General features: G+C 39.1%; 1 protein-coding gene across 1 annotated transcript in view; it reads right to left on the bottom strand.

Moving 5' to 3' along the window:
* The window catches only part of ZFAND3 (zinc finger AN1-type containing 3), a 127,890-nt gene extending 105,163 nt beyond the window's left edge, over nt 1-22,727 (bottom strand). The window contains exon 1 of the mRNA XM_026695588.2: nt 22,042-22,727. Coding sequence (XP_026551373.1) covers nt 22,042-22,112 — 71 coding nt within the window. The 5' untranslated portion in view covers nt 22,113-22,727. The remainder of the gene's footprint in view (nt 1-22,041) is intronic.
* Nucleotides 22,728-26,282: the final 3,555 nt, after the last annotated feature.

Here is a 26,282-nt window from a genome sequence, read left to right on the forward strand (position 1 = left end):
AAAGAACATGTTTATTAGATATATTGGATTTATTGTTTAATTGGCACCCAAGGTGTTATTAAAGCAATTATTAGTCTAACGGAAACTGGACAACAGCTAAATATCAGTGCAGAAGTTAATCAAAGTGCTGGTTTTAACCTATACAGTACAATCCTTTACGGCTTAGCACTGAGTTACCTACAGTATCACATCTCTCCAATAAAGTCAGCCTAACTGCTTGATTGTGCTGGGAAACACAGCTGGTTGTCCCCCATTTTCAAGATGTTGCAAGGCCAAAGCCTGAAAGGTTTATTTCTTCTGCAATGGGGATTCCAACATTATCTACTTTCTGATAAAAGTTAAAAACCGGGTAGTTCAAGTGTTCCGTTGAGGTCTGGCACCATGTATTTTGGGGAGCAATTTTTAAAGGTATTTCTAAGATATTTTGCTTAATATTTCCTCTCATTGAGTTGTCTTTACTAGTATGAGCCATCAAGAATTCCAATGTCTTCAAAGCAACTGTGCTTCCCCCTCCTTCCTCTCATTTCTATGGACAAACATTCATGTTACCCTCGTCAAAGATTTTACATACTAATCATAACACAATTTTTATAATAATACCATAGTATCTAAATTAAGATAGAAACCCAGTACCATTATGTGTAATTTTGATAGTCCAAATTATTTCTGTAAAAACCAATTTCTATTACTAAAACAGTTTTTGTCAAAGGAAGGAGGTACAATTCTCCTTTGTCACTGCAAGAGCACATGCTCTAAAAATAAAACTCTGAAGAATTGTGGACTAGTTATTGTCTCCTGAAAGTCAGGCAACAGCATTAGCATTGAGAGCCATTTATCACCTTCAGCTTTTTTTTAGAGAAGACAAACTTAGATTCAAATTGTCTGGATTCATGTCTCCAGACTCCACTGTGGTTGTCTTAAAAAATAGTTTCAAGTATAAGCAACAGACATCTTTTTAAGAAATAAAATTTAGTTTATATTGCATTAATTGTTTATATAAAATTTACTGACTGACTTTCAAAGGTCAAGGTGTTAATTTATGATCCCTTAGAGGCCAAGTCATTATTATCTTAAGTTCTGTCTCTATATGTATCCCCATGTTTTAAGACTAACTGTAAAGTTATTGCTTTTCTCTAGCACATGTTGAGCTCATGCTGAAATAGGGGATTCCTCTTGGAAGCATCACTATAATTTTTCCTGTCTAGAGGTTATCCCAGGGTAGTTTGTCAAGAATTTTCAGTTGCAAACTGAATTGTGCATAGGCTTTCTAAAATTGTTTTGCTGCTTACTTGGGGGATTGGGGAAGGTAGTTATACTTACAGATTGTTTGGCTTATAAATAATATTTTCAACATTCTAATATCTTTTGATCAGCTCTGGACAACTAGAGCAGAACAGAATAACAGAGTTGGAAAGGACTTTCTGATAAAAGGTATAGTCCAACCCTCTGTTTAAGCAGGAAACCCCATACCATTTCAGACAAATAGTTGTCCAATCTCTTCTTAAAAACCGCCAGTGTTCGAGTACCTACAACTTCTGGAGGCAGGCCATTCATCTATGCACTTTGGGTGTAAACTATATACATAAATTACTTTAGATCAATATTTCCCAAATCTCAGCAATTTCAAGATTTATGGACTTCAAATCCCTGAATTTCCCAGCATGCTGGCTGATAAAAAAACAGATATGAGTGACTTTGGTAGTGGATCTTATTTGCTAATATATTGGGTCTGGGATAAGCACAATCCCAAATGAAAGAACCACAGTTTTAAAGACATAGATTTGTGATTTGAAAGTCAGATCCATTCTACCAAATAATACTTTGGTTAAAGTGCAATTTAATTCACTTATTTAGTATTGAACATGTAGAAAATTACCTGAAGCAGTTCTGAACAGATACTAAAGGGCAGAGAGTTAAGAAAATATTTTCTAATGTTGAAGCAATGTGATTTTTAAAAAACTTCAACATTTAACACTCACTACTACTTTTATTTCTCAGATTTATATCTTACTTTTCTCACAGAAATTCAAAGCAGCTCTAATCAAGGAATGATATGAAGTCTATTACCATACAGCTCTAATCAAGGAATGATATGAAGTCTATTACCATACATAAACTTCTAACATGAAAAAAAAAACATTGCTCTGGATGCATATATTCTCTAAAGCATAATAAATAATAAAATAGCTTATAAATCTAGGGAATAGTTGGAATACATGTAAACTTATGCTATAGAGCTTGTTATTTTTTATGGAGGCACAAGCATATTTGTTGCAGCTTGAGAACATTCTAATATGTCACCTTGTAGGAAAATATGTGCATCTATATTCTATAGTGGATTTTGCCTTGCCTTCTTTACTATAACTACAGTACAGGATTTCAAGAGATGCTGCAATTATTGAATCATGATTCTACTGAAGCACTGGTACATGTTTTATAAGTCAATGGGCTTCTAAAAGGATACATGCCAAACAAAACGCAGATATAAAAATAACCTGTAATTTTAATAGAAATAGCTTTTAACTGCACTTGATTTTAAAAAAATCAAACTTTGCATCAAGGTCAAGTTATTCATTTTTTTTCTCAATTCAGAAGTCAGAAATGAGGAAATAGCTTTGCAACATTTGAGATAGCTTCATTTGAAGATAGCTTCATTTGCATCTCTTACAATTGATATAGAAACATTCAACTCCAATTTTTATAGTAAAATATATTTGAAAAAAAATAGTTTACATCTCAGATTGAAAAAGCACACGACTATACATTACTATATATAAGTTTTTGATACAAATTTAAATTGAAAGACTTTCTGGAAATTTTAACTAAGTAAATTATTATAATTTTAATTAACACATTTGTCCCAATATAGTGTGCATAAGTATTTGAGCCATATTATTTGATATGAAGGCTGTTCAGTTCTCAACTAAACAGAACGTCATGGAAATTCACAATTCCCTCAATATAACCACCCATACATGTGTGCAGTTCCTGTATTTTCTAATTAAAATCCTCAGTGGTGTAATTCAGAAATACTCTACTTTCATCTGAGCATTAATTCAGCCTTTATCTTTTTCTTCATATCTATGGGCAAACTTCATGTTAATCAGTTACCAATTTCATAGAAACAAAATGGGTGTTGCTATAATTACCTGAGAACGTCCTTTCTATCTACGCTGCAAGAGTCCAGGATGGGTATGACTCTTCCCTGTGATGTCATCAAGCTGAGTCTGCCACTATATAAAAAGGCTAGCCCCAGCTGGCTCCCCAGCTTTTAGGCAAAGATTGTGTGATAGATATAATGTACATCTGGAAGATAAAATACAACAATGTAATCACTCCCCCCGGACCAGATGCCAAAGGGTGGGGCTGGACTCTCTTGTAGCGTAGATAGAAAGGGCATTCTCAGGTAATTATACCAATGCCCATTCTCATCCACGCTGTGACGAGAGTCCAGGATGGGACTTACCAAGGGCCTTGTCTGGTCCCCTTATTCCCACTGTAGGACAACTTTCTTTAAGACCTGCTGACCAAACGCTGCCTCAGGGGAGGCAAATGGAGTCTAGGCAATAGTGGTATATAAACAGTGACGGGGACACCCAGGTAGCTGCCTTGCAGATTTCTTCAAGCGACGTTTGAGTGGTCCGGGTGGCGGAAGTAGCCACACTTCTAGTGGAGCTAGCCGTAACGTTCTTGGGTACCAGCAGGGACGAGGATTGGTAGGCTTTAACGATACAAGTTCTAATCCATCTACTAATGGTAGATGAGGAAGTCTTACTCCCCAAAGATGAGGGATGGAAAGAGATGAACATCGCTCCAGATTTTCTAAAGGCTGCAGTACATTTCATGTAAATATGGAGAGCCCACATCACATCCAATGTATGACATTTGCGCTCTATATCATGACAAAGCTTGGAGCAAAAGTCAGGCAATACAATGTCTTGTGCATGATGGAACCAAGAGTCCACTTTAGGAACAAACATAGGGTCCAGTCTGAGAATCACCCTATTCTCATGGAAAATACACAGGTCCTGTTGAACTGAGAGGGCCGCTAGTTCTGACACCCTCCTGGCAGATATGATGGCCACTAGAAAAACTACCTTGAGGGTCAGAAATTGAAGGGACACTGAATTAAGAGGTTCAAATGGCCAATCTGTAAGGGCCTGTAAAAGCTTAGGGAGATCCCAAGTGGGGTACCTATGGACCACAGGGGGGCAGAGATTAGCAGCCCCCTTCAGGAATCTGTGGACAGATGGATGATGGGACAAGGAAGAGAATCTCTCCCAGGACAATACAGAAAGAGCCGCCACCTCACGGCGAAGAGCGTTAGGTGCTAACCCCTGATCTAACCCATCCTGGAGGAACGTAAGTACATCTGCGATGGATACATATGGGGGATTCCGAGCCGACTTGGAACACCAAGTACAGAAAACCTTGCAGATCACATCATATATGAGAGTAGTGGAAGGCCTTTGGGAAGCCTAGATGGTCTCTATCACCCTGTCAGGCAAGTCAGAGTCCTTCCGAGATTGCCACTCATGCGCCAGATGGCTAAGTGAAACCACTGAGGGTCCGCGTGGGGTAAGGCTCCTTGATGGGAGTAAATCCTCCATTGGTCCCCTCTGCTCCCTGGGTCAGGTACCTGGTGAAGAATCTACTTACGTGAACGTTTTGAGGAGAGGCAAAGAAGTCTGCTGCCAGGGTCCCGAACTTGTAGGACAGCTCCAGGAACAAGGACAGATGGAGACTCCACTCTGACTGGTCGACTCTGCACCGACTCAGCCAGTCAGCATGGGTGTTGTCGACCCCCAAAATGTGGTCCGCCCTGATGGAAAGAAGGTGAGTCTCTGCCCATTGCCTCAGGCATTCTGCTTCCCTCATCAGGGCCCTGGACGCAGTCCCCTGCCTGTTGACATGTGCCTTTGCGGCCACATTGTCGGTCATGACAAGCACATGACGACCTGCCACCCTGTTCCAAAAATGCTTCAGGGCTAGGAAGATGGCCCTGAACTCTAACCAATTAATGGGGGAGCCCTGTCTACTGGGACCAGCTCCCCTGGGCTATCTCACCATCCAGAAGGGCCCCCCAGCCCTGGAGGCTGGCATCTGTGGTGAGCAGGAGTCTGATGGACTCCTTGAAAGGGTGACCCTTCCAGACAGCCAGGGATGGCCACCACCTGAGGGATCGAAGGAATTATCTGAATCTTAGTGGAAGAGTGGCTGGTTCCTGTTCATTGAAAAGGCAGCAGGAACCATTGAAGGATATTGGCAAGAAGGAGGGCCCACAGGAAAATTCCAATGCAGGAAATCATTTTCCCTAGCAGCTTGGACAGGTGTGCCAAGGGAACTGCACGCCGACCTTGAATCTGAGGTCTGAACGATGAATTCGTTGAAACTCTCCCTGCACTCCAGAGAAAGAAAAATCTCGCAGATTGTATCGATGACTGCCCCAAGATGGAGCAAACTGGTCGTTGGAGAAAAATGGCTTTTCTTGAAGTTGATAGAAAAACCGTGGTCTTGCAGGAATTGCAGCATGATGTGGAGGTTACAATAGGTGGATTGCAGCGATGTTGACTGGATCAGGATGTCATCCAGATAGCACTGGACCCTCACCGGGATCGCTCAAAGTGAAGCTACCAATGCTGTCAGGATCTTGATGAAGACTCTGGGGGCCAAAGAAAGCCCAAAGGGAAGAGCCTGGTACTGGAAATGTTTGTTCTGGTAACAAAAATGAAGAAACTGCTGGTGATGGGGCCAGATAAGTATGTGGAGGTATGCCTCTGTGAGGTCTACTGAAGAGAGATCGCCCTCCCAAATGTTGTCTAGAATTGAATGCAAGGTCTGCATCTTAAAACGCCCATAGGGGATGAATCTGTTCAAAACTTTGAGGTCAAGAATGGCTCGCAATCCCCCCCCACCCTGAGGCCTTTGGGATCACAAAGAGGTGAGAGTAAAAACCTAACCCCTGTTGATCCACTGGAACCGGCTGAATGGCTCTGATGTCCACAAGGTGTTGAATGGCCAATTCCATCAGGGCCCGTCTTGAACTATTCCTGGATATTGGATAGGAGAGAAAAAATTTTGGGGGGTGGAGAGAGGAACTCCAGTTGAAGGCCTGACCTCACCGTTCTGAGTATCCGGCATCCGATGTCGACTCCTCCCATCTGGAGGCGAAAAATGCCAAATGACCTCCAATGGGAGGGGAGGAAGGGCAGTCATTTCAAGCGCTGGAAAGAACAACCTCCTCCTTCTCGAAAGGGCCGTTTACCCGAGGCCTGCTGTTGTCTACCTACCACCTCAGGACAATATTTCTGATGAGAGGGAAATGTTCTCTGACCCTGGGAGAAACAAGCAGAAGGCTCAGAGTGGAAGGAAGAAGGTCTGTAGTAAGGAACGGGACGGTACTCTTGACTTCTTCCCTGCTCAGTAGAGAACCTTTCTCATCTCTGGTTTCTACCAAATATGGTTCCAGAGCATCGCCAAGCAGTTTGTCTCTGGTGCATGGAGCGGATGCCAGCTTCCACTTTCGGCGGGAATCAGATTGCCAATTACGCAGCCAAAGCAGCCTCCTAGCTGCCACTGATGAGGCCATAGCCCTTGATGCAAATTTGGCCAAATTCAGCATAGTGTCTGCTGTGAATTCTGCCACTGCGATGATTTTATTGAGGTCCTGGTGTGACCTAAAATCGGTGGTAGGAAGCAGGTCCTGCAGTTGGTGCAGCCATCAGAGATGCCCTTGTGAAAAAGGAGGCTGCTGTGGAAGCCCGGATCCCCCCCCTAGCAGCTGACTGGTGGGAGCGCTTGAGCGTTTGCTCTGACCTTTTGTCTTCAGCCTTGAGGATATCCTCTGGCTCAGTGGGGGTGCCCGATATTGAGAACGAGGCAACAACTAGGGCATCCATAGCTGGAACCAGGAGAGCATTAGCTAAGGTAGGGCCCACGTTATAAAAATACCTGTAATGTGACGAAGGCCGAGGCCCTGTTCCTGGAAAGGCACACTGTTCCTTGACCAAATCCAGAAATAACAGAGGTGAAGGGAGGCCTCTGTATGGACCACTGGCTTTGAGAAAAGCAAATCCCTGTGGCTGTAAGAAGTCACCTGTGGTTCTAGAGCCATCTCTCCCAGACTTAATTGGGCTGTGACCAGGGCCTTTTGTAGAAGCGGTTTGAAGAGAGCAGATTTAAAAACTGCAGCTGTTGGATTTGGATCAGATCTAATCCCCTCCTCCACAGATAAGTTGGGATCCCTCATCTCCCCCTCCTCCTCCTCTGACATGGAGGAGCGACTGTGTTCAGAGTGGTTAGTGTAATCCTTTTCCTCATACTCACCCCAATCTGATTGAGAAGATGGGTAAGTGTACTGATGCTGCCTGGAAAATCCCCTCAGAGCTGGGGGAACCCCTTGGGGGAAGCCAGGATCCAGATATTGACCTCCCCTTAAAGGACGGAGGAAATGCTGAAACCCCTTCGCCAGGCCCTGCCTGATGTCTACCTAGACCATGTCTCTGATATCCTCAGGTCTGCCACTAGTGGGGCCCCAGGAAGCCTGTCTGTTGGGACCAGACCTGCTTAAATCCTCGGGTAACACTTCTACCTCCCCCCTCTCTGGAGACGAATTTAAAAGATAGCTAGTTGAGCTTGATTCAGCCTCCCCTGCCCAGGTTGAAACTTCTGGGCAAACCTGCACTTCCCCCGCCTGAGAAGCCTGTTGGATCTGGGTTCTCATCTGCCCCAGTGTTTTTGCAAACTGCTTTTCCTAAGCAGCATGCCTTTTCTTCTCAGCACTGAGCTCAGATTTGGAAGTCTTTTTTGGTGCCAGGGCCTTGGCTTTGATCTTTGCAGCAGCTTCTCTTTGAGCTGATTGGCCTCTCTGTCGTTTTCTTTTCCTCCCTGGGGCTTGAGCTTCTTCCAGACCAGTGAGGTCTTCCATGCTTGAAACAGGGCAGACACAAGGGGTGCTGAAAGCTTCCCCTGAAAAGGTGCTGTCTGTTATATGGGCCAGGTGAGCTGCGATAGCTGTGAGGCCCGAAAATGGCCCTTCCTCCAATCCAAAATGGCTGACTGCCTACCAAAATGGCCACCCGCCACATGCGTCAGCCCTGGGATGGCCCGGTCAACTCACTTGCTCCTTAGGTTCTAACGAGGCCCCAAGTGATCAAACAACCAAGTGAAAAGGAAACAGCTGAATAGCAGTGAATCAAAGCTCCAGAGATCAGCTGTGGAGCAGTTAGAATCGCACTACTGTGCTGCCGCTCATAGCGGCCAGGAAACAGCGTGCGAGGCTTAGTTGAATACTTCTGTAGCTGGAGCCTCTCCCATGGGCACATCAAGTCCTTAACGCTGCAGGAGAGCGGATCCCTGCTCTCCTTGAAGCACAGCTCCATCGAAGCCCTGGGACCTGTGCAGAAGCCTCCTTGCTAGTTTCGAGGCTTTTGTTTTGAATCGCTGTTGCTATCTCACTAGCTTTTTATTCTTACAGTGCTTCCAGATGTACTAGCTACTAAACACCAAGCTGAATCAATCAATTTTATATAGTGGCTGATTCAACTTGATGACATCACAGGGAGGAGTCATACCCGTCCTGGACTCTCATCGCAGTGTGGCTGAGAATTAAATATTTGGAATTAAAAGTAGAATTAGAACAAACATCTTAGTCACCAGCACCCATTTTATAAAATATATTTTTCTCTAAGAATCTACTGTATAATTAAAGTCTGCATTATATCAATATGGGCTCATACAGGAAAGTCAGGATGTAGTATTACAAATAAATAAGATGCCAAAATTATATTTTGAAGAGATTTGATAAGGACCAAAATAGTTTACTTAATAATAATGAACTAATTAGACTTGTCTATTTGTTGAAAAAGTTTTTGAAAGAACAGAAGCTAATATTAATAACTTTTCTATATTAATTATATCCTTAATATTAAAAAAACCTAATGCAAACTTACTTCATTTTTTAATACAAAGTATCTTTAATCAAATTTAAGAGTCTATATCACTTTATTTGTAAGGAGTTTCATGAGTAAAACTACCCAACTCTGTATAAGAATGCAATAAATCAGCAGGTTAATAAATCAGCAAATTGTAGTTAAGGATAGCAAAATTACTTTTCTGTATCATTATGGTAACAGAAACAGTTGCTTATGTCAGCACTTCCAAACATTTAATATTGTTTCAGCTGAGCTGAAAACAAGATGAACATGATAATAGAAAACTAGTTCGTCAAAGTCTATAAGTTTAAAACAACAACTAGAGAAAAAAAAGTTTGTACCTGGCCTAATTCTATCCAGTTTTGCTTTTAGATTATAGTATTTTAGATTTCAAGGATTCAGACATATTTATGTCTAAAATATTTTGTGAGAAAAAACAGAATGAAATTACTGCAAAATTATAATATATTAGTTGTTAGCCAGGTTTGGTGTTATTTCACTTTAGAACAAATGACCAATATATAATTCCTTTACTTCACTTCAATTGAACCAAAGTTGAATTGCCAAGGTATAGAGCCATACAAAATAAAACAAAACCAAAACAGCAAACAAAGAATGAATCTTTCAATATAGATTAAGTTTCATTGCATTTTGCTGCATTGCATGCTCTACTACATCAATAAAACTATAACAGAGAAATCTGTAACATCAAAAGTTTTAAGCAGCCTTCATATTATATAGTTTGTTTGCAGTGCAATAGTGCAGTTCAGTATATACACATGCACATTCCTAGAGCCAGCTGCTGCTTCTGCTGTTCCCATAGAAACAATTAAACAAGTTCACACTGCTGATCACAAGCTGTCAAAGCTTAAATAATTAAAAAAACTGGCAAAAGAAAAGAATAGTTTAACTGCAACAGTGTCGTGCAATTTACTATTAATTGAGTGCTTAAATTTAAAAATGAATCATAACCACAACTGCATTTTATGTCAAAATGTTTTTAAATCACAAAAATAACAGATTTTTATACAATCCTAGACAATTTAAAAACAGAATTAAATAAACATAAATACTTGCAATACTCAGGTAAACCAAAATTCTAAACTTTCCTGGTTATTTGTGCAATGTAGTAAATTTGGGTATAACAGTACCTGAAAAACTATTTTGAGACTCTTGATTTCATCTTGGGGAATAAAAAAGTGTTTAGAACTTGTTAAATCTAGTCCACAAGGTGCAAAGTAAAATTAGAAGCCACCATATTTGAAATCTCTCTTTAAATCTTTGCCAAGATTATACTCGTAGTTCTATATTTATGTATGAACTGCATTCAGTCTTTCAAAAACAATTCTAAAGTCAATTCCCTTATATTTTAGAATATAATATGCTATAATTACAGAGCATATACACCTAAACGATTCTTCATGTGTAATAAATACTGCAGAACTCATTGGTTCCACCTCTATAGCAGTTCAATTCAAAGAAATACCTTGCTGAATAAAAGTACAAAAAACCCTGTAATTGGAAACAAGAACTGACATATAAAGTATTGAAGTAAAGCCTCTTTAATTCACTTACTATTCCATTTAATAATTTGATAGAACAAATGTTATTTGTTAAGGAACAACTTGCATCAATAACTTGGTAATTATTTGGAGTCCCACATTCTGGATTCTTTATTTTACTCAGCTTATTAGGAAAATAGTTACCTTATAACTGGGCCTGCTCTTCTCTGTTTTGTGTACAAGTCATTAAATCAAGGTAGGGAAGTATTGACTATCTAACATTCCTTTCTGTGGATCTCACCTAAATTACACATTGATTTTTTTTTTTTAAGATACCTCTGCACAGATAAATAACTAGTGAGATTACATTCTGGCAAAGCAATGCCAACTACTGTATAACTTTGGCAAGGTACTAGTATACCGTACAGCAGTAATTATAGAAGTGATAAGAACTCAAAAGTTACCATCTGTTTTACATAGATAATTTTCAGCTGCCTCTTCTGATTTGTTACACGTATGCTTTTTTCCCCTAAAGATCTGATATTTTAACAAACTATTTCTGCTATTTTTATTAAACTTATTCAATGTCACAATACATATTGCATCAATAAGCAACATAAAATAAGCAATACATATTGCATCAATAAGCAACATAAAATATGCACTTTCTGAAACAGTTAAGTTATAAAAGTTGAACTTGAGATACAAATAAAAAAAATGTAACACCAGAACATAAATAGTACATAAACAGTTGGATTAGATTTGCTTTTTCCCACTACTTTTAGATAACCCATTCTGCTGCACTAATAACTAATCTTATTTTCAAAGCAGAAAGCAAAGTCCTAACAAAATAAGTAGAAACTAATTGTGTCATCACTTCTGCACTTCAATTCCACTTTGTACAGAAAAATCAGAAGTGAAGGGCTTTGTTTAAGAGATTTCCCACAAAGTCTTAAGTCTTCTGTTTGCCTAGTATAATCTCTCGCTCATTTCATGTAAGAAGAAATGAGGAACAATGGTTGTTTTTCCTCCTGCACAGCAAAATTGATGTCAACAACGTGGGAAGTTTCTCTCTTTTAAACCCTCTCCGCTTCAGACTGGGTAGGAAGCTGAAGCCAGACACTGAACCAAATCCAATTACTCATCCCTCTTTAAACTTATGGGTAGCAAGCCATCACCCATTTATAACCCCAAAACAGATTCTCACAAATGCTCTTCAAACCCTCACTACCTCAATTTCCAGACTGCAAGGAATGTTATCATATTGAGGAACTAATTGCTCCAGTTGCATGCATACTGGTGATACAGTATAGTGCTAGTGGCTTCCTGTAGGTCTGTCAATTACTTGACAATTCTGCCTGAAAACACTAAAGCTGTAGCACTGTAGCACTTATAAAAGGCTCTATGGAGATATTATAATATTGGGAAAGAGGGCAATAACTATGACTGGAGAGGAAGCTCAAGATGTGCAAGTATACTCACAATCTGGAATTGCATGGGACACGCTTGGCCAAAAGTACAATCATTGTGATGCTTATTATTAACTGGTTGTGTAGGTTTGTTGATATGGATATATTCTAGTTTGATTCAAGTTCTTTTTTAAAAAAGAGGCACTGAATACATGGACCAACATATCTCCACGTTAGCCAGTATTTTAATTCAAATTTCTATTGAATTATTTCAAGTTGAGAGACTCTATTTATATTTTAATGTATATCTGAATATTTTATTTAAATTATTACGGACTTAATGTATTCTGTGACCTACTCTAAAGCCACTATAGAATTAATTTGTCAAGAATAACAAATATTTAATCTTAAATATAGAATACCAAAGTAAATCAATTTAATTAAAATATTAACATACTGATTTTTCTTTTCATCTCTGAAGCTATTACTTAAGAAATCAAATACAGAACAAAATATACTGTCATAAACCTGAAAGAAAAATAGCAACAATATTACGGCTAATAAGATATGTCTCAAATGAATATGTCTCATATGGTTGTTGAGGACTACTGCAATTATGTTAAAATAAAAGGGCCTAATACTGTGAAAAGAAAGACAAGAAAGAAGAGGAAGCCCACCAGCAGCAAAGTGGATACGCTCAATTATAGTGCTCATTGGAAGACCACGTTAGGGATACAGAGTCATGGAGAAAATCAATGTGGTCATTGGGAGTTGAAGACAGCTTGATGGCAAATAATAAATTGATCAGCCTTTTTATTACAAACATGAATTTCTGGTTATAAATGAAGAAACAGAAAGAACACCCTGGAAATCAAGTAACCATTTCTGAAACGCAAGATTTAAGGAAATGGTTTCATCTGATATGCAAAGAGAATGTTAGCTATTCTGAAAACCACACATAGCAGAGAGTGACTTGAAACATAAAAAGCACTACACTATCTTTCTGGGTTGTATTACAGGATGGAAATACAGGACAGGATTTCCACAGAACACATTAGAGTTGCTAGACCAGGGGTGTGAAACTCAAGGCCTAGGAACCGGAGCTGGCCCGTGGGGTGCTTAGATCTGGTCCATGGGGCTGCCCTGCAAACAGCAAAGGACCAGCCCACAGTGCCTCTGCCAGTGAAAATGGAGCTCATGAGGGCTGCCCTCCTGAGCTCCATTTTCACTGGCAGAAGGTTGCAGGCCATTGCAGCCAAAAATGAAGAATGCAAGGGCCGCAGGTGGTCCTCCCGAACTCTTGTTTTTGCTGGCAGAGGGTTGCAGGAAGCTGTCACATTCAAAAATGGAGCTCAGGAGCCCGTTTTCACTGGCAGAGCACTCTGGCCCCGCAGGTGCCCCAACACAAGTGACATTGAGCTGGCCGTATCTACTCTGGCCACACCCACACTGGCCCAAGGTCAAACACAACCCTGATGCAGCCCTCAATGAAATGAGTTTGATACCCCTGCCCTAGAATGATAGAAACCGAAATAATAATTAAGTGATTTGAAACTTCATGTGCTGTACAGAGATTCTTATGCTGTTTTCTTTCTTCACTAAAATACCACTGGAATGGAATGAAAATAACTCACTAACAGGTTTATCTTCTAACCATAGGAAACGATTTTTCAGGAAGATTTCAAACACCGATAAGTTTTTCTCAACAAGGGTTTAATAATGTTGAATGACTCTTCCATTAAAACATAAACCTGCCCTCAGACAGAGTTCAACCTCTAAATGTTACATCGACACAACATGCAATTTTCCTGCTAACAGTATGGAAGTGACTTCAATTACTTTCTTCAACTTTGCAGCTATAATCTACAACCTGGCTATTCCCCTAAGGCTCCCATCCCAGTGCTAAAATAGACCTGACCTTATTAATTCATTCCAAAATATCAAAGGGAAATTAATGGAAGATTTTAGATACCATCTTTATATCAAAAAATCTTGCCATAGGTTAATAGATGTTTCAAGACTAAGGACATAAATATTTAAATTTTTAAGAATCATTAAATGTTTGCTTAAGGGAATATTCCCAGCAAGTATCCTTTAATCCTACATAAAATCAACAAAACTTTTATTATTCTATAATTTGCATTATTTTTTTCAATGAGCAAATGCCCTGACCATCAAACAATAAGAGAGGGATTCATTAATCTTTGCAGCACTTGAAAGCTGTAAAAAATTGCATTCTTCAAAGCCAGTTGCAGCTTTCAAATTTCAAACCTGAAATTTGGCAATAGGTATTCCTCAATTTACAACAGCTCATTTAATGGCCATTTAAAGTTACAATGGCCCTGAAAAACCTGACTTACAGTATAACCATTTTTTACATCTATGACCATTGCATTGCTTAGTGACAGCAATTCCACTTCCAATTGCTAATGTTAATTGAGGACATCCTACACTTGTTGAAGGCCTGCTAAAGTTTGTTGGGATTACGACCATTATGTCTAATCAACTTCAGTCAAGAAACAGCCAAATAAACACAGAATATAGTTTGTGTAAAAGAAAAAAGGAAAACAAGGAGGTAGGGAGAAGGAAAAGAAAAAGAGGAAAAATTATTAGTTAAGAGAACCTAGATAGATAAGGCTCAGTGTCACCTCAATGGAGGAATTGTTTCATCATAGCTCTGACACAGAACCACACTGTATTGTTTGCAATCTTCTGATCTACCAGCAAGAAACTAAGATAATCAAACCTCTGAACTGCCCAGGTATTATATTATACAATACTATTAGAGAACAAATTCAAACCCATCTTATAAATTGGTTTTTTCTTAGTTTATTACCTCATCTTTAGAAGAGACCTTAGTCTTGTAAGTGTTAATTTCAGGTTTACATGTAAAGGAATAACTTCCTTAGATAAATAGACTTAGGCAAGTAAATACTGTTGCAAGAGTTAAGAAATCAATAATCGTTTTCATCATTCATGTGGGAAAAGAGCAACTGAGCAAAGTACAAATACTAATAGCTTGCAATGATAGTGGAGTACTTTTAAATTGGCTACTCTTTTTACAGTATTAGCAGAATTATAAGTTAGTAGTATTAAGAGTAAAGTAAATTCATATAAAAAAAGTTAAAAGGAAATTTCTTAGAACTGATAATACTGAAACAAATTGGGCTAATTTATTAAATAATTGTATGCTATCCATCCATCCCAAAGTATGGAAATTCATGGTCCTCTAAATGTGCCTAAACTGTAAATCAAGCAGGAAATTAGTGTTGTTGTGCAGGTACAAGAGACTTGAGGCTGAACCTCCTAAGATCTATGAGTTCTTACCTGTTTGTCCCTAAGAGAAGGCAAGGAGGGAGATTCTTGTATTATAGGCAGAATACAATAAAGTAGATAGCTTGAACCCTTCACCTGTGGAACTGGTTCTTGGCACCTGACACAAGAGACTTACAAGACTTCGATACTATGGTTGAAATCATACATTAACGCTCCCCAAAACCCATACCCAGCAACACAATAACCCTTCCTCTTATTATCTCTGCTCCTTTGGGAACAATAACCAGTTTTCTGTTCCAAATACATTGTCTCTTCTACTAAGCCAGGTAATCCATCCTTCCAATATACTAACAGAGATTGGCCATCCATATTTTGGGGGAAACTATTCCACAAGAATAGGGTAGCTACTGAGAAAGATCATTTTTAGATTCCTTGATACTAGCATTTCCTTGCTCAGGTATACCTCAGGAAATTGACCAGGCAGATTACACATGGTTTAAGCAATCTTGCAGATAATCTGGTCCTAAACCATAAGGATAAAAAAGAAAAAGAAAATCAGTACCATGAATTGCATTGAGAAGCCAACTGGTACTGGTAATAAGTGCAGCTTCTATAGCGGATGTGTTGAGAGAACAAAAAGGAAGTTAATATCCTTATTGTCTAGATTGTTGCATTCTGAATCAGATAAAGTATCTTTTACTATTGAAAGTGCTGGAATGTACAGTTCAGCAAGACTAGAAAGGCTTGTATATTGTTCAACTTGGCCTGCAAAATTGCTATCCAACTTAATGAAATAAAATGCAGCTCATTCCCAGAGCTTTTACAGTATTAAGAATAGATTAATGAATTTTATCCCTAGTTTTTCAGTAGTTTGTTATCAGATAAGTGAATATAACATTTATTAACTCTTTTTCCAGCTTTTATTATGACTTAGAATTTGTTAATATCACCACCATAAAGTATATTAATATTGCCCTTAGAACTTCCAAGTACTACTGTAAGTAATTTTCAAAAGGCACATTTGATTTATGGACATGCACTTGTTCTGGCCCTTATTGTTAAATAGCTGAGACATGACCTGAATATGGAGAGTATTAACATCTTCCTTTGACATAGGACACTTTCATGTCAGATTACAGGCTGTGGAAACCCTAGATATTTGCAAAAGAAGTAAATTTATCAGTTTAGTACTGTTTCTTGTCTAGTTGATCTATAGAACACAAAAAATAACCAGAACATTGGGGGAGACTGCTCCTGTCAGCCATCTGCCCACTTCCATGTGACTTCTTGGATTACCAAAAAGCTAAAAGAAATGAAGTGATTGGAAAGATATTCAGAGCAATAAACACAGCAAACACAGGCTCCCATTTAGTTTTCCCTTGATCTGTCCATGCTTGATAACTTTTGGTCAGTCTACCTTTCCTTTATGGGGAATGCAGCAAATCAAGTACAATTTTCAGTGAGGATTCAGGTGGAGCTAATGTACTTACTCTCTAATAATTAACATAAGGACTTGGATAGGGAGACTGCATCCCTCCTGGTCCATTGATACACTTCAGGTCTGACTGCAAGAAGCATCATATAAGAGTGATTCAACTTATGAGTGGTGGGTTTCAAGCCAAAGGTACCGTAGAAGAACTGAATCAGTGGTTTGGAGGCCAAGAGGGAATGGATGGGTGAAATTAATTCAAATTAAACGCTACCAAATGAAGCTACTGACTGCCAATCAACAGCAGGACAATTCAGGAATTATTTTCAATCAGTACAACCTTCCCATGAAGAAAGTAAAGTAGTTCATGACTTGAAAATTACCCTAAAGTTTTGATTCCAACTAAAGTAGTAGGTATAAGCTTCGCTGGAAGAGCTTCACCCAGCTTTCTCTGGTATATAATACCAGTTTTAACTACTTAAGAACAGCAGCTCATAGCAATGGTAATTTATATGCTGCTTTCCACTAGGCCAACTTCCTATAATGGGTTTGGCGTTGGGCTGACTTTAGAGATAATGTGAGTATATTCATCTATCTATCTATCTATCTATCTATCTATCTATCTATCTATCTATCTATCTATCTATCTATACACACACTATATTATATATGCTAATATACTGTATATAGACTGTAGAAAAGAATACACCAATTCTTAAGTCTGAAAAGGATAACTTTGGGAAGTACTTATAGCAAATATAACTGGTATTTCAGCTGCACTATAAAATGTGAGTCTTCTATGGCTAAGTACATTTTAATGAAAATAATAAATTACAAAAAGAAATTAAGACTTGTATTAATCTCCCAGCTCCCTAAAGATTTATAAACAGAAATGCCAAAAACTTGTGGACAAGCTGTGATAGTTTTGCTAACTGTAAATATATCTCATTCAACATTTATGGTTTATAGATGTATATAAATATGCATAAATATGTGTGTGTGTGTGTATTCATTCCATTTATATAAGCATACATTACACAGATGCACATATACGTATACATGCATACACATATACACACTATATATTTATAATCATGGATATACTTCCACATTAGGAAAAATATCCATTGCTAATAGTTGATGAAACAACTTGATGAAAAGAACATCAGACAAACATAATTGTAAATAAATAAATGCAAATACACAAAGAATGACTTATGACAGCCAAGAGTTTAGCAGGTCTTTACGGGGATTTTTAGCTGAATACATGCCAGTTGCCTTGAATGTCTTTTAAAATTCTGTTTGCATAATTTTTTTTACAGCAGCATTTTTCCCATATGGAGATTGGAAAATAGATCTTAACCTGGAAAAGTTGCCAATCTTCAAATATTGGCAATTATGTTATGTATCACAGGAAAAGCATGTGTATGTATCTGGATCTAAGGCATTTGGCTTGGCTGGAAAACAGGAATATGCCTGCAGTAAGCGGTGCCAAGGGAGTTTGTCTTCTGTCTCAAGTCCTCTGAACACACAAATATAAACAAGTTAGCTAGCCTACCTCAAGACTGAGAAAATCACAGTGATTAGAAATGCCTAACCCCATTTAGGAATTCCTCCTATTCTTTTCCCGTAAAGTCTCTCATCCCCAAGAATATGTCTGGAACAATACTACCGATAAACAAAACTCACTTTTGCTTATTTTCACAATAATATAAAATTGTATTTCCTCAAGGTTTGTCTCAGTGTTTGACTTGAACTATATATTCCTTGGTATATTATCTTCTATTGGAATACAGGTAATATTCAATTTACAACCACAATTAAGCCTGGGAAATTCATTGTTGTTGAGTTAGGTATCCATTTTTACCCTTTTTGTCACTGTTGGTAAGTGAGACATCGCTTGATCACAATTTGATATTTTCCCTGTCAACTTCCCCATTGACTTTGTTGTGAGAAACCAGCTGGGAAGGTTGCAAATGGCAACTGCATGATCCAAGGATAAATCAACATAAATGGGCTCAGATCATGATCATGTGACTGTGGGAATGCTACAAAGGTCATAAATGTGAGGGTTGGTCATAGATCAGTTTTTTCAGCCCTGTTGTAACTTTGAACAGTCACTAAATGAATGACCATAACACAAGGACTATCTGCATGGTATATTCCAAAAGAGGTACATTCTCTTTTTAAAAATTCCTTGATTTGAAGTAAAATTTAAATAACTAAAAACAAAAAACATACTAGTAATTTGACCAGAAGTCTTGGAATGCGTTACTATAAATATATGTGTGAAAACATTTATTGAGCATACTGTTGTTTTATATGTATTACCAGGTTAGTGGATTTCAAACCTCTAAGAAAAGCCAATACAACCCTACTTGGCCTCCAGGCAACACGGCTATAAGTGGGTTCTATCAGCAGGTTCTGAACCATTTCTGGAGAACCAGTAGTGGAAATTTTGAGTAGTTAAAGAGAACCGGCAAATACCATCTCTGACTGGCCCTGCCCCCATCTATTCTCTGCCTCCCGAGTCCCAGCTGATTGGCTGGGTCTTCTTTTGCTGCCCTGCACAGGAGAATGGAGCTGGAAAGCAGGTTAGTGAGGTGGGGAGGGAATGGGATTTTGCAGTAATCTTCCCGCAAGAGTGGGGTGGGAATGGAGATTTTACAGTATCCTTCCCTGCCACGCCCACCACGCCATGCCAAACCAAGCCATGCCCACAGAACCGGTAGTAAAAAAAATTTGAATCCCACCAATGAACACACCCACCGATACTCAAAGGCTTGAACTCACTGTTTACTACAGCACTCTTCTCCTAGTCTACTAAAACTCCTGTTCCTCCACTACTATTACTCTTTGTGAGCCCTAGTTCAGGAAAAACAGCATCAGTAATTTGCTTTAGGCTGCTTTAGACTGTTTTAGTTTCAGTTTAGTTTTTCAGTTTTAGTTTCCATCTCATATCAACACACACACCCCCCACACGCAGCTGCCTCTCTACTCAGCTTTTACAGCCACAGTTGCTGGCTGGCTAAGGCGAGGTCTAGCCGGGTACTAGCCATTTTCCTCTCGCACAAACTTAAGGCTGACTTTTGAATAAATGCCTATTCTATTACAAAGGCAATAGAAAGTCCCAGAATCATTCAGTTAATATGCCATCAAAATTGATATTATCTGAAAATGGAAGAAGCACAAATTTAAAGTTAATTAAAACAACAATGAGTAATAAAGGATGGCTTCAAGGAAAAGTTGTGAATTGAAGATTCAGTTGTATAGATACTAAGGCTATTTTAAAGTTTATTAAGAATTTGTTATAATTAAAAACCACTAGACAATTGTTTATGAAAGAAAGCCAAATTAATAAATCTCTCAACATTATAATCAGAAAACATATTCAGAACACTATCAAATATGGCTTCTACAGACCTGATGTTTTATAAATTTCACAAATTAGTGAATGTTCACCCTCTTACAATTTCTTATTGCCAACAAAAACATTTAAATCATTAATTCCAAACCCAAGAATATAAATGCTCAACAATGCTAGTAATAACCTAATGCAGGAACATAAAAATTCAATCAATACAGTGTAAACAAACTCTGCACAATCAAAAAGCACTACTTTTCTTTGAAGTTTCCATGCTGGCTTAAAGCACACCTACTTTTAAAAGATAGCTTATCAGTTCAATTTCCTATGATATACATGGTAACCATAACATCTCAGTCAGTATGCAAAGTTATCCCTCCTTTTGTATTTGGAGTTACTAATGCAGCAATGAATGCAAAATTTAGAAAATGTACTGTTTCAGATAGCCTAGATGAAATGAAGAAAATATTTAACACAGTAACAGGGATGCAAAAATAAGGGATATTACTGGGGAAAAAAAAATCAGTGTTAAGCCTATTAACACTGTTTCTATTTAAACCTAAACAATAACTACTTGTAACTAAACAATAACTAAACAATAAACCTAAACAATAACTACTGTAAGCAATACTAGTTGGCTTCTCTAATACTAACTCATATTGAGTTTCTTTAACTAACTGATTGGAATAAATTTTCTGAGTAGTTAACATTTCTTGAAGAGACAAGTTTAAAAATTTCCTGTATTTATGTAACAAATAATTACTCAGTTTATTATAATATTCAGAAACTGCTGGTAGAATTATCTAAGCAAACAAGCATTTTATTTAACATCTCTTCAAACTGTGATCCTGGTTTGTTGCTTTTCTAAACCAAGATTGTTGTGTTATGAGAAAAATAATCTAAGAAACTCAATACAAACAGACCATTAAATAAGCCAGAAAAAAATCCAAATTGTTTTTAGCAGTTTCAGCTAATAATTCTGGCTTATGATGTACAAAACCAGGGCAAAGTATTCAATGCCTACACTGTCATTCACACATGAAATTAAATGCATAACTTTTTACTATTTGAACAATAATTCAATGATCATTTATATTGCTATGACAACCATATTGGTTAGCTATTCAAGATTCATGGGCAACTCGTAAAGGAAGCTATTAAAAGTTTTGGCAAGTATTTCTATTCAGTTTGGTTGTTTTTTTTAAGGGTAAAAATAGAAATCTAGGTTTTCAGCATGTATATATTAGCATTCCCTCTTTATTTTATATAGTCCCCAAAAAGTCTTCTTTAAATGGGAGGGTCCTTTAATCAAGAAAGACAGGAATAAGTTTTTTTTATGCCAGTGTCATCATTCTTGTGCTTACTGCATTCAGTTGAGAAACGCAGAATTGAGCCAACCATTAAAACTTTTTTGAGGTTTGGGGTAAAAACAAAACAAAAAAAACCACCCCAAAACACCAAATAGCAGCCAGCAAAAGTGTTCAAAACTATATTCCCTCTCGAGAAAGTCCTGTCCGTTTCTATGAAGGGTAGTGAAGGGGGTTAGAAGATGTCACACACCTGGGGAAGGAAGACAAAGTTGACATATTGCAATAGCTGAGAATCAACCACACGCCAATCATAAGGGAAGCTAGGAAGTGGGGTGGGAAACACGGGTAAAAATCCGATTCGGTTAAGTGCCACAAAAACACAGAAGGAGATTAATAGACATACAATAGTGGCTTTTTTTTCCCCCTCCCCACCCTCCCTTCTCTCCCTACGCCCTTTCCTCACCACTTTGAGGCAGGGCTGGCTGGGCCTTCGAGCCCCACTTCCTACCCCCCCAGCTCCTCTATATGCAACTCCCACACAAGGCGCAGGTCTGGGGAAGAGCTCCCCCCATTCCTCCTCCTCCTCCTCCCTTGACAGAAGGAGAGTTCTGGGTCTGGGAAGGCCAAGGAAGAGCCGAGCCTGCCTCGCCACCAAGCCGGGCCAAAAACTATGGCCGTCATTCCTTCCGAAGCACGCACTAGCCGAGTCCGGAGAAAGGCCAAGCCTACAGTAAGCGCCTCACGCCCAACTCCGAACAGGCCCTTTTGCAAGCTTCCTTCCTCTTCCCCCTCCTCCTCCTCCTCCTCGTTTTACTTACCCCCAGAACCCGCAGGGGCAACGGGGCGGCAGGCTGGGGGCTTTGCTGCGCTCGCTGCCGGCGTCTCCCATGGCGGCGGCGGCGGCGGCACCGGTGTTCAGGGTCAGGGCAGGGGAAGGGGCAGCTCAAGGCAAGAGGATCCAGGCCGGGACTCGATGCCGGGATTCCAGGCCGGTCAGCTGGGAGTCGGACGCTACCACTAAGGAGACGGCTAGGTGGGTGGGTGAAGATGAGGCGGCGGCGGCAGTAAACGACGGCGGCGGAAAAAGAGGCAGCCGCGCCTTTGGTGCTTGAGGTGACACTGAGCTACGGGCGGAGGCTATCGGAGGGTTGTGACGGGCCCACCACAAGCCATCCCCGCGATTAGCGCGCGCCCCCTGACCCAACAATGCCCTCAGCTCCTCCCCCTCAGGCGAGTAGGGTGGTCTTGTCCGCCCGCAAGGCTCGGCTTCAAGTGGAGCGTACCAACGCTCAGAGAATAAAGGGGAGGGATCGGAGACGGCGCAGAAGGTTGGGGCGGAAGCAGGGCTTCTCTTTAAAGAAGCAGAATGGCTGGGGTTTTTAAAAGGACAGCATTCCGCGGCGATTAAGACCGCGAATTATAGTTGGGAAACGATCGGATACCCCCCCCTATGCTGTTACTTGTCGATGGGATGGCCTGAAGCGATTGGGTCAAGGGTGAGAGAGAAGACTGCGCATGCGCGAGAGCAGAAACCCGGAAGTAAGAGTGTGGTAAAGAGCTACCCTTAAGAGGTTTCCCCTCCCCCTGCGACATGGAATTCCCTGACTAAGCGGCGGCAAACCCCGGGAGTTCCTGTTGAGGTTGCCTTACCGGCGGCTTGCTCTTCTCAGTCGTCATCATCTCCCCCCTACCTTCCACGCTTCATACTACCAGTTTTTCCACCGACTCCTTAAAAAAAAAAACAGGTTGTGGTTTGAAGAGTCGGGCTGAAATCGTGCGTAGAATCCTTTGACTCCCAATACCGTCGGGATGGATTGGGTCGGTTCCTTGATTATTATGCATAAAATTGCGCTGCTTTTCCAAGTATAGGAAATAAGGAAATCTCTGCTCCGTGCTTTTGATTGCAGCATTACAAACAGAAATAAAGTTGGGGGAGGGAGATGGCTCCCCCGTCTGTTAAATTTCCTACAACTGACAACTGTGCTTACGCCTAGAGTGGGTTTTGTTGGAAGCCACCTCCCCTCCTAGAAGAATGAAATATTTTGAGGAATATTTTAAAAGGCAGAATATTATATTTCTCTAAATGAGAAATGGAGAAACTTGTTTTTTTAGAAGCAGGAAGCAGGCTCTGTTTCCAGGCCCCCACAAGCGGAAACAGGAGGCAGCATTTAGAAATGCAGATTTGGTAATCCATTCAAAACAGGATATTTTGAAACAAAGGCAGAATGGTAGGATTAGAAGCAGCCCCTTACCCAAGATCCAACATAGGACGAAAGTCATTAGACATAATATGAATTGCCCAACTCCCTTTCAGGACATAAGCCCCCTTCATTGTGCCACCCCAGAGCAATTCAAACTTTAACCAAATTAGCTCAGACAAGCACCTAGGATTTGCATTTCCTCTTTTGCCCATAGAGCCAGCTATGACCCCTAGATGACCCCATAGAAATCTGAACAGGCAATAGAATATTGGAGGACATGTTCTTGCACAGGAACAGGAAGCTCAAATACAAAGCCCAAAAAAGGTATAAAAACCACTGACTCTCAACTCCATTTTGTCAGCTGCACCAGAGCCACAAACCCTGGTGGTTCTTCATCAATGAATGGACCCTCTTTCCAATCAGGCTCCAAGCTCCTTTTTATTTCCAGCACCTTTCGCCCAGCTTGGAACTGGACCAGATGGATTTTTCTTCCAGCAATTTGTCTTCATGGTATTGAAGGTTGTAATAATGAACCTCTGAAGAAGAGAGAAGGGAAAAATATGCATATCCTGAGTAATATAAAGAAGCAAAGTGATCCATGATATTTTAAATACTAACCCATTATATTATGGCATAAGTTTTTGTAGACCAGATCAGCCAAATAAATTACTTTTACAAGTACATCTGAGGGGACCAGGAGAGAAATGATAGTTTTTTTTAAAAAATGGGAGATGTTTAGTCTGAGGAAAGTAAGACTTATTTGCAAAGTATAGATTTTGTGAGATTTTTTAAACTATGTGGCCTAGTCCTTTCCGTAGAATGATTCTTTGAAGTACCTTAACAGTATACGTATACTTATTTTTTTTTTCTTTGTGTGTGTGTGTGTGAAAATTTGTATTAATTTAGAATTCATAAAAAAAAATGTGTAATGGAAAGGGAATATGACAGACTAAAGAACCAGCTAAATTAATAAGTTTAATATAGACTATTAAAAACAAGGAGAGACTTTGGTAACTTCATTATTACTATTATTAGGCAAATATATATTGTTTATTTTTATTTTTAAAATAAATATTAAATATTAAATATTTGAAATAATTGAAATGAAATAAAAAGATGTTTAGATTGATTAATGAAAGAATTTAGAATTAAACTTTATTATTATTAGGCAAACATTGTTTATCTTTATTTTCAAAAATAAATATTAAAGGATTATATTTGAAATAATTGAAATTAAATAAAAAGATGTTTCGATTGAGATTAATGAAAGAGGCTAGAATTAATGTGTTTGTTTCTCTCCTTACTGAAACTTTGGAATGGAAAAGGTAATAATAGAATTAAGTATGCATATATCAATGTATAATTGCTGTCATATTTGTATGTAAAGCTGATGACCCTGAAATATGTTGTCCACTAAAAAGAGATTTTTGTTTTTAATGTGAAAAACTGAATAAAGTTCGTTAAAAAAAACCAGATATTTAAAAAATATTTAGTTCTTTTCAATGGTATAAGTTTCCATGCTCTAGAATTGACATTTTTAAAATGCAAAAACTATAGAGTTGCCTATGTTCTGATACTGAGGCAGTTGGGTGTTGGTTTTTTTAAAAAAGGGACCAGTTGCTATCAATGCCTGTTAATGGCTGTTTTATGCCCTCTTAAATGCCAGCAGTTTATTGCCGAATGATAAGCTGCTTCCTGAATATTTTTGCTTAGTCAGTACAGAGTGGATAGATCCTTAGCCTGATTCTACAGGATTCTTCACATGTAGGATTATCTTCAGCTGACATATATGTACATGGGTGCTAAGCAAACAAAAAATAAAATAATGGTAAATAACTGCATAATGCAAAAATTGTACAGCCTGAAACAATTAAGTTGAAGAAAATAAAATCAGAACAGTGATTGTGATAAGCCTGCTGCCCACTATAGTTGCTATTTGGCTCTTCATGTATCCATGCAGCTACCCAAACAAAACAGTTGGTTCTTTGCTTTGCTGATAAGGAACTAGCAAGAGAAGATTGTAAAGCCGGTGATACAGTATTCACAGGAAAAGTAGGAAGAGACAGTTAATTGGCATTAATTTCCAAATGTCATGTTCATTTCAGGGGATTCTGGGGCACAAGAGCAATGGATGAGTTAGCTGACAGCTAAAGGAATTATGATAGCTAAAATGAATTTGATTATTCATATAGCTGTTAAAGATAGTGTGTTGTATTGTAAACCTAAAAATGGACTGAGCAGTTGATATTAGGATTTATGAGATGCTGGATGAGATGGGAAAAAGACTCCTGGAGAAGAGACACCTAAGTGTTTTAAGAGCAGACATACATTGGGAAGCTGTACTAACAGCCACCCCTCTCCTAGAAGAATGAAATATTTTGAGAAATATTAAAAAGGCAGAATATTATATTTCCCTAAAGAAGAAACATGCTATTGGAAAGCAGCCCCCACCTTTCTTAATAACCCCAGCAGGACTGGGCCAGCCTATCTACAAGACAAAAGACCTTCAGCTCCAGGTTGGTGGGATTAAGACATAGCCCATCAGGACATAATAGGACCATTTAGCTCACTGCTTTGCACAATCTCTTGAGGACATTGCATCATTCAGCAAACTTCAACCAAAGCTGGGAGTTCAGACAAACATGACCCCATAGGAATCTGGCAACAGCCAATAGAATACATGTTCTTGCACAGGAACAGGAAGTTCAAGTTCAAAGCCCAAGAAAATGTATAATCACCCCATCCCACTCTCAACTCCATGTGGTCAGCTGCCCAGAATCATGTGCTTGGTAGTTCTGCTTCACAATTAAACCATCTTTGCAATCAGCCTCCGTGTTTCCACTGTCTTTCTCCTGGCT

Source organism: Pseudonaja textilis, chromosome 1, assembly GCF_049901715.1.
Source record: "Pseudonaja textilis isolate UNSWEBS1 chromosome 1, rPseTex1.2, whole genome shotgun sequence".
Classification (NCBI taxonomy): Eukaryota; Metazoa; Chordata; class Lepidosauria; order Squamata; family Elapidae; genus Pseudonaja; species Pseudonaja textilis.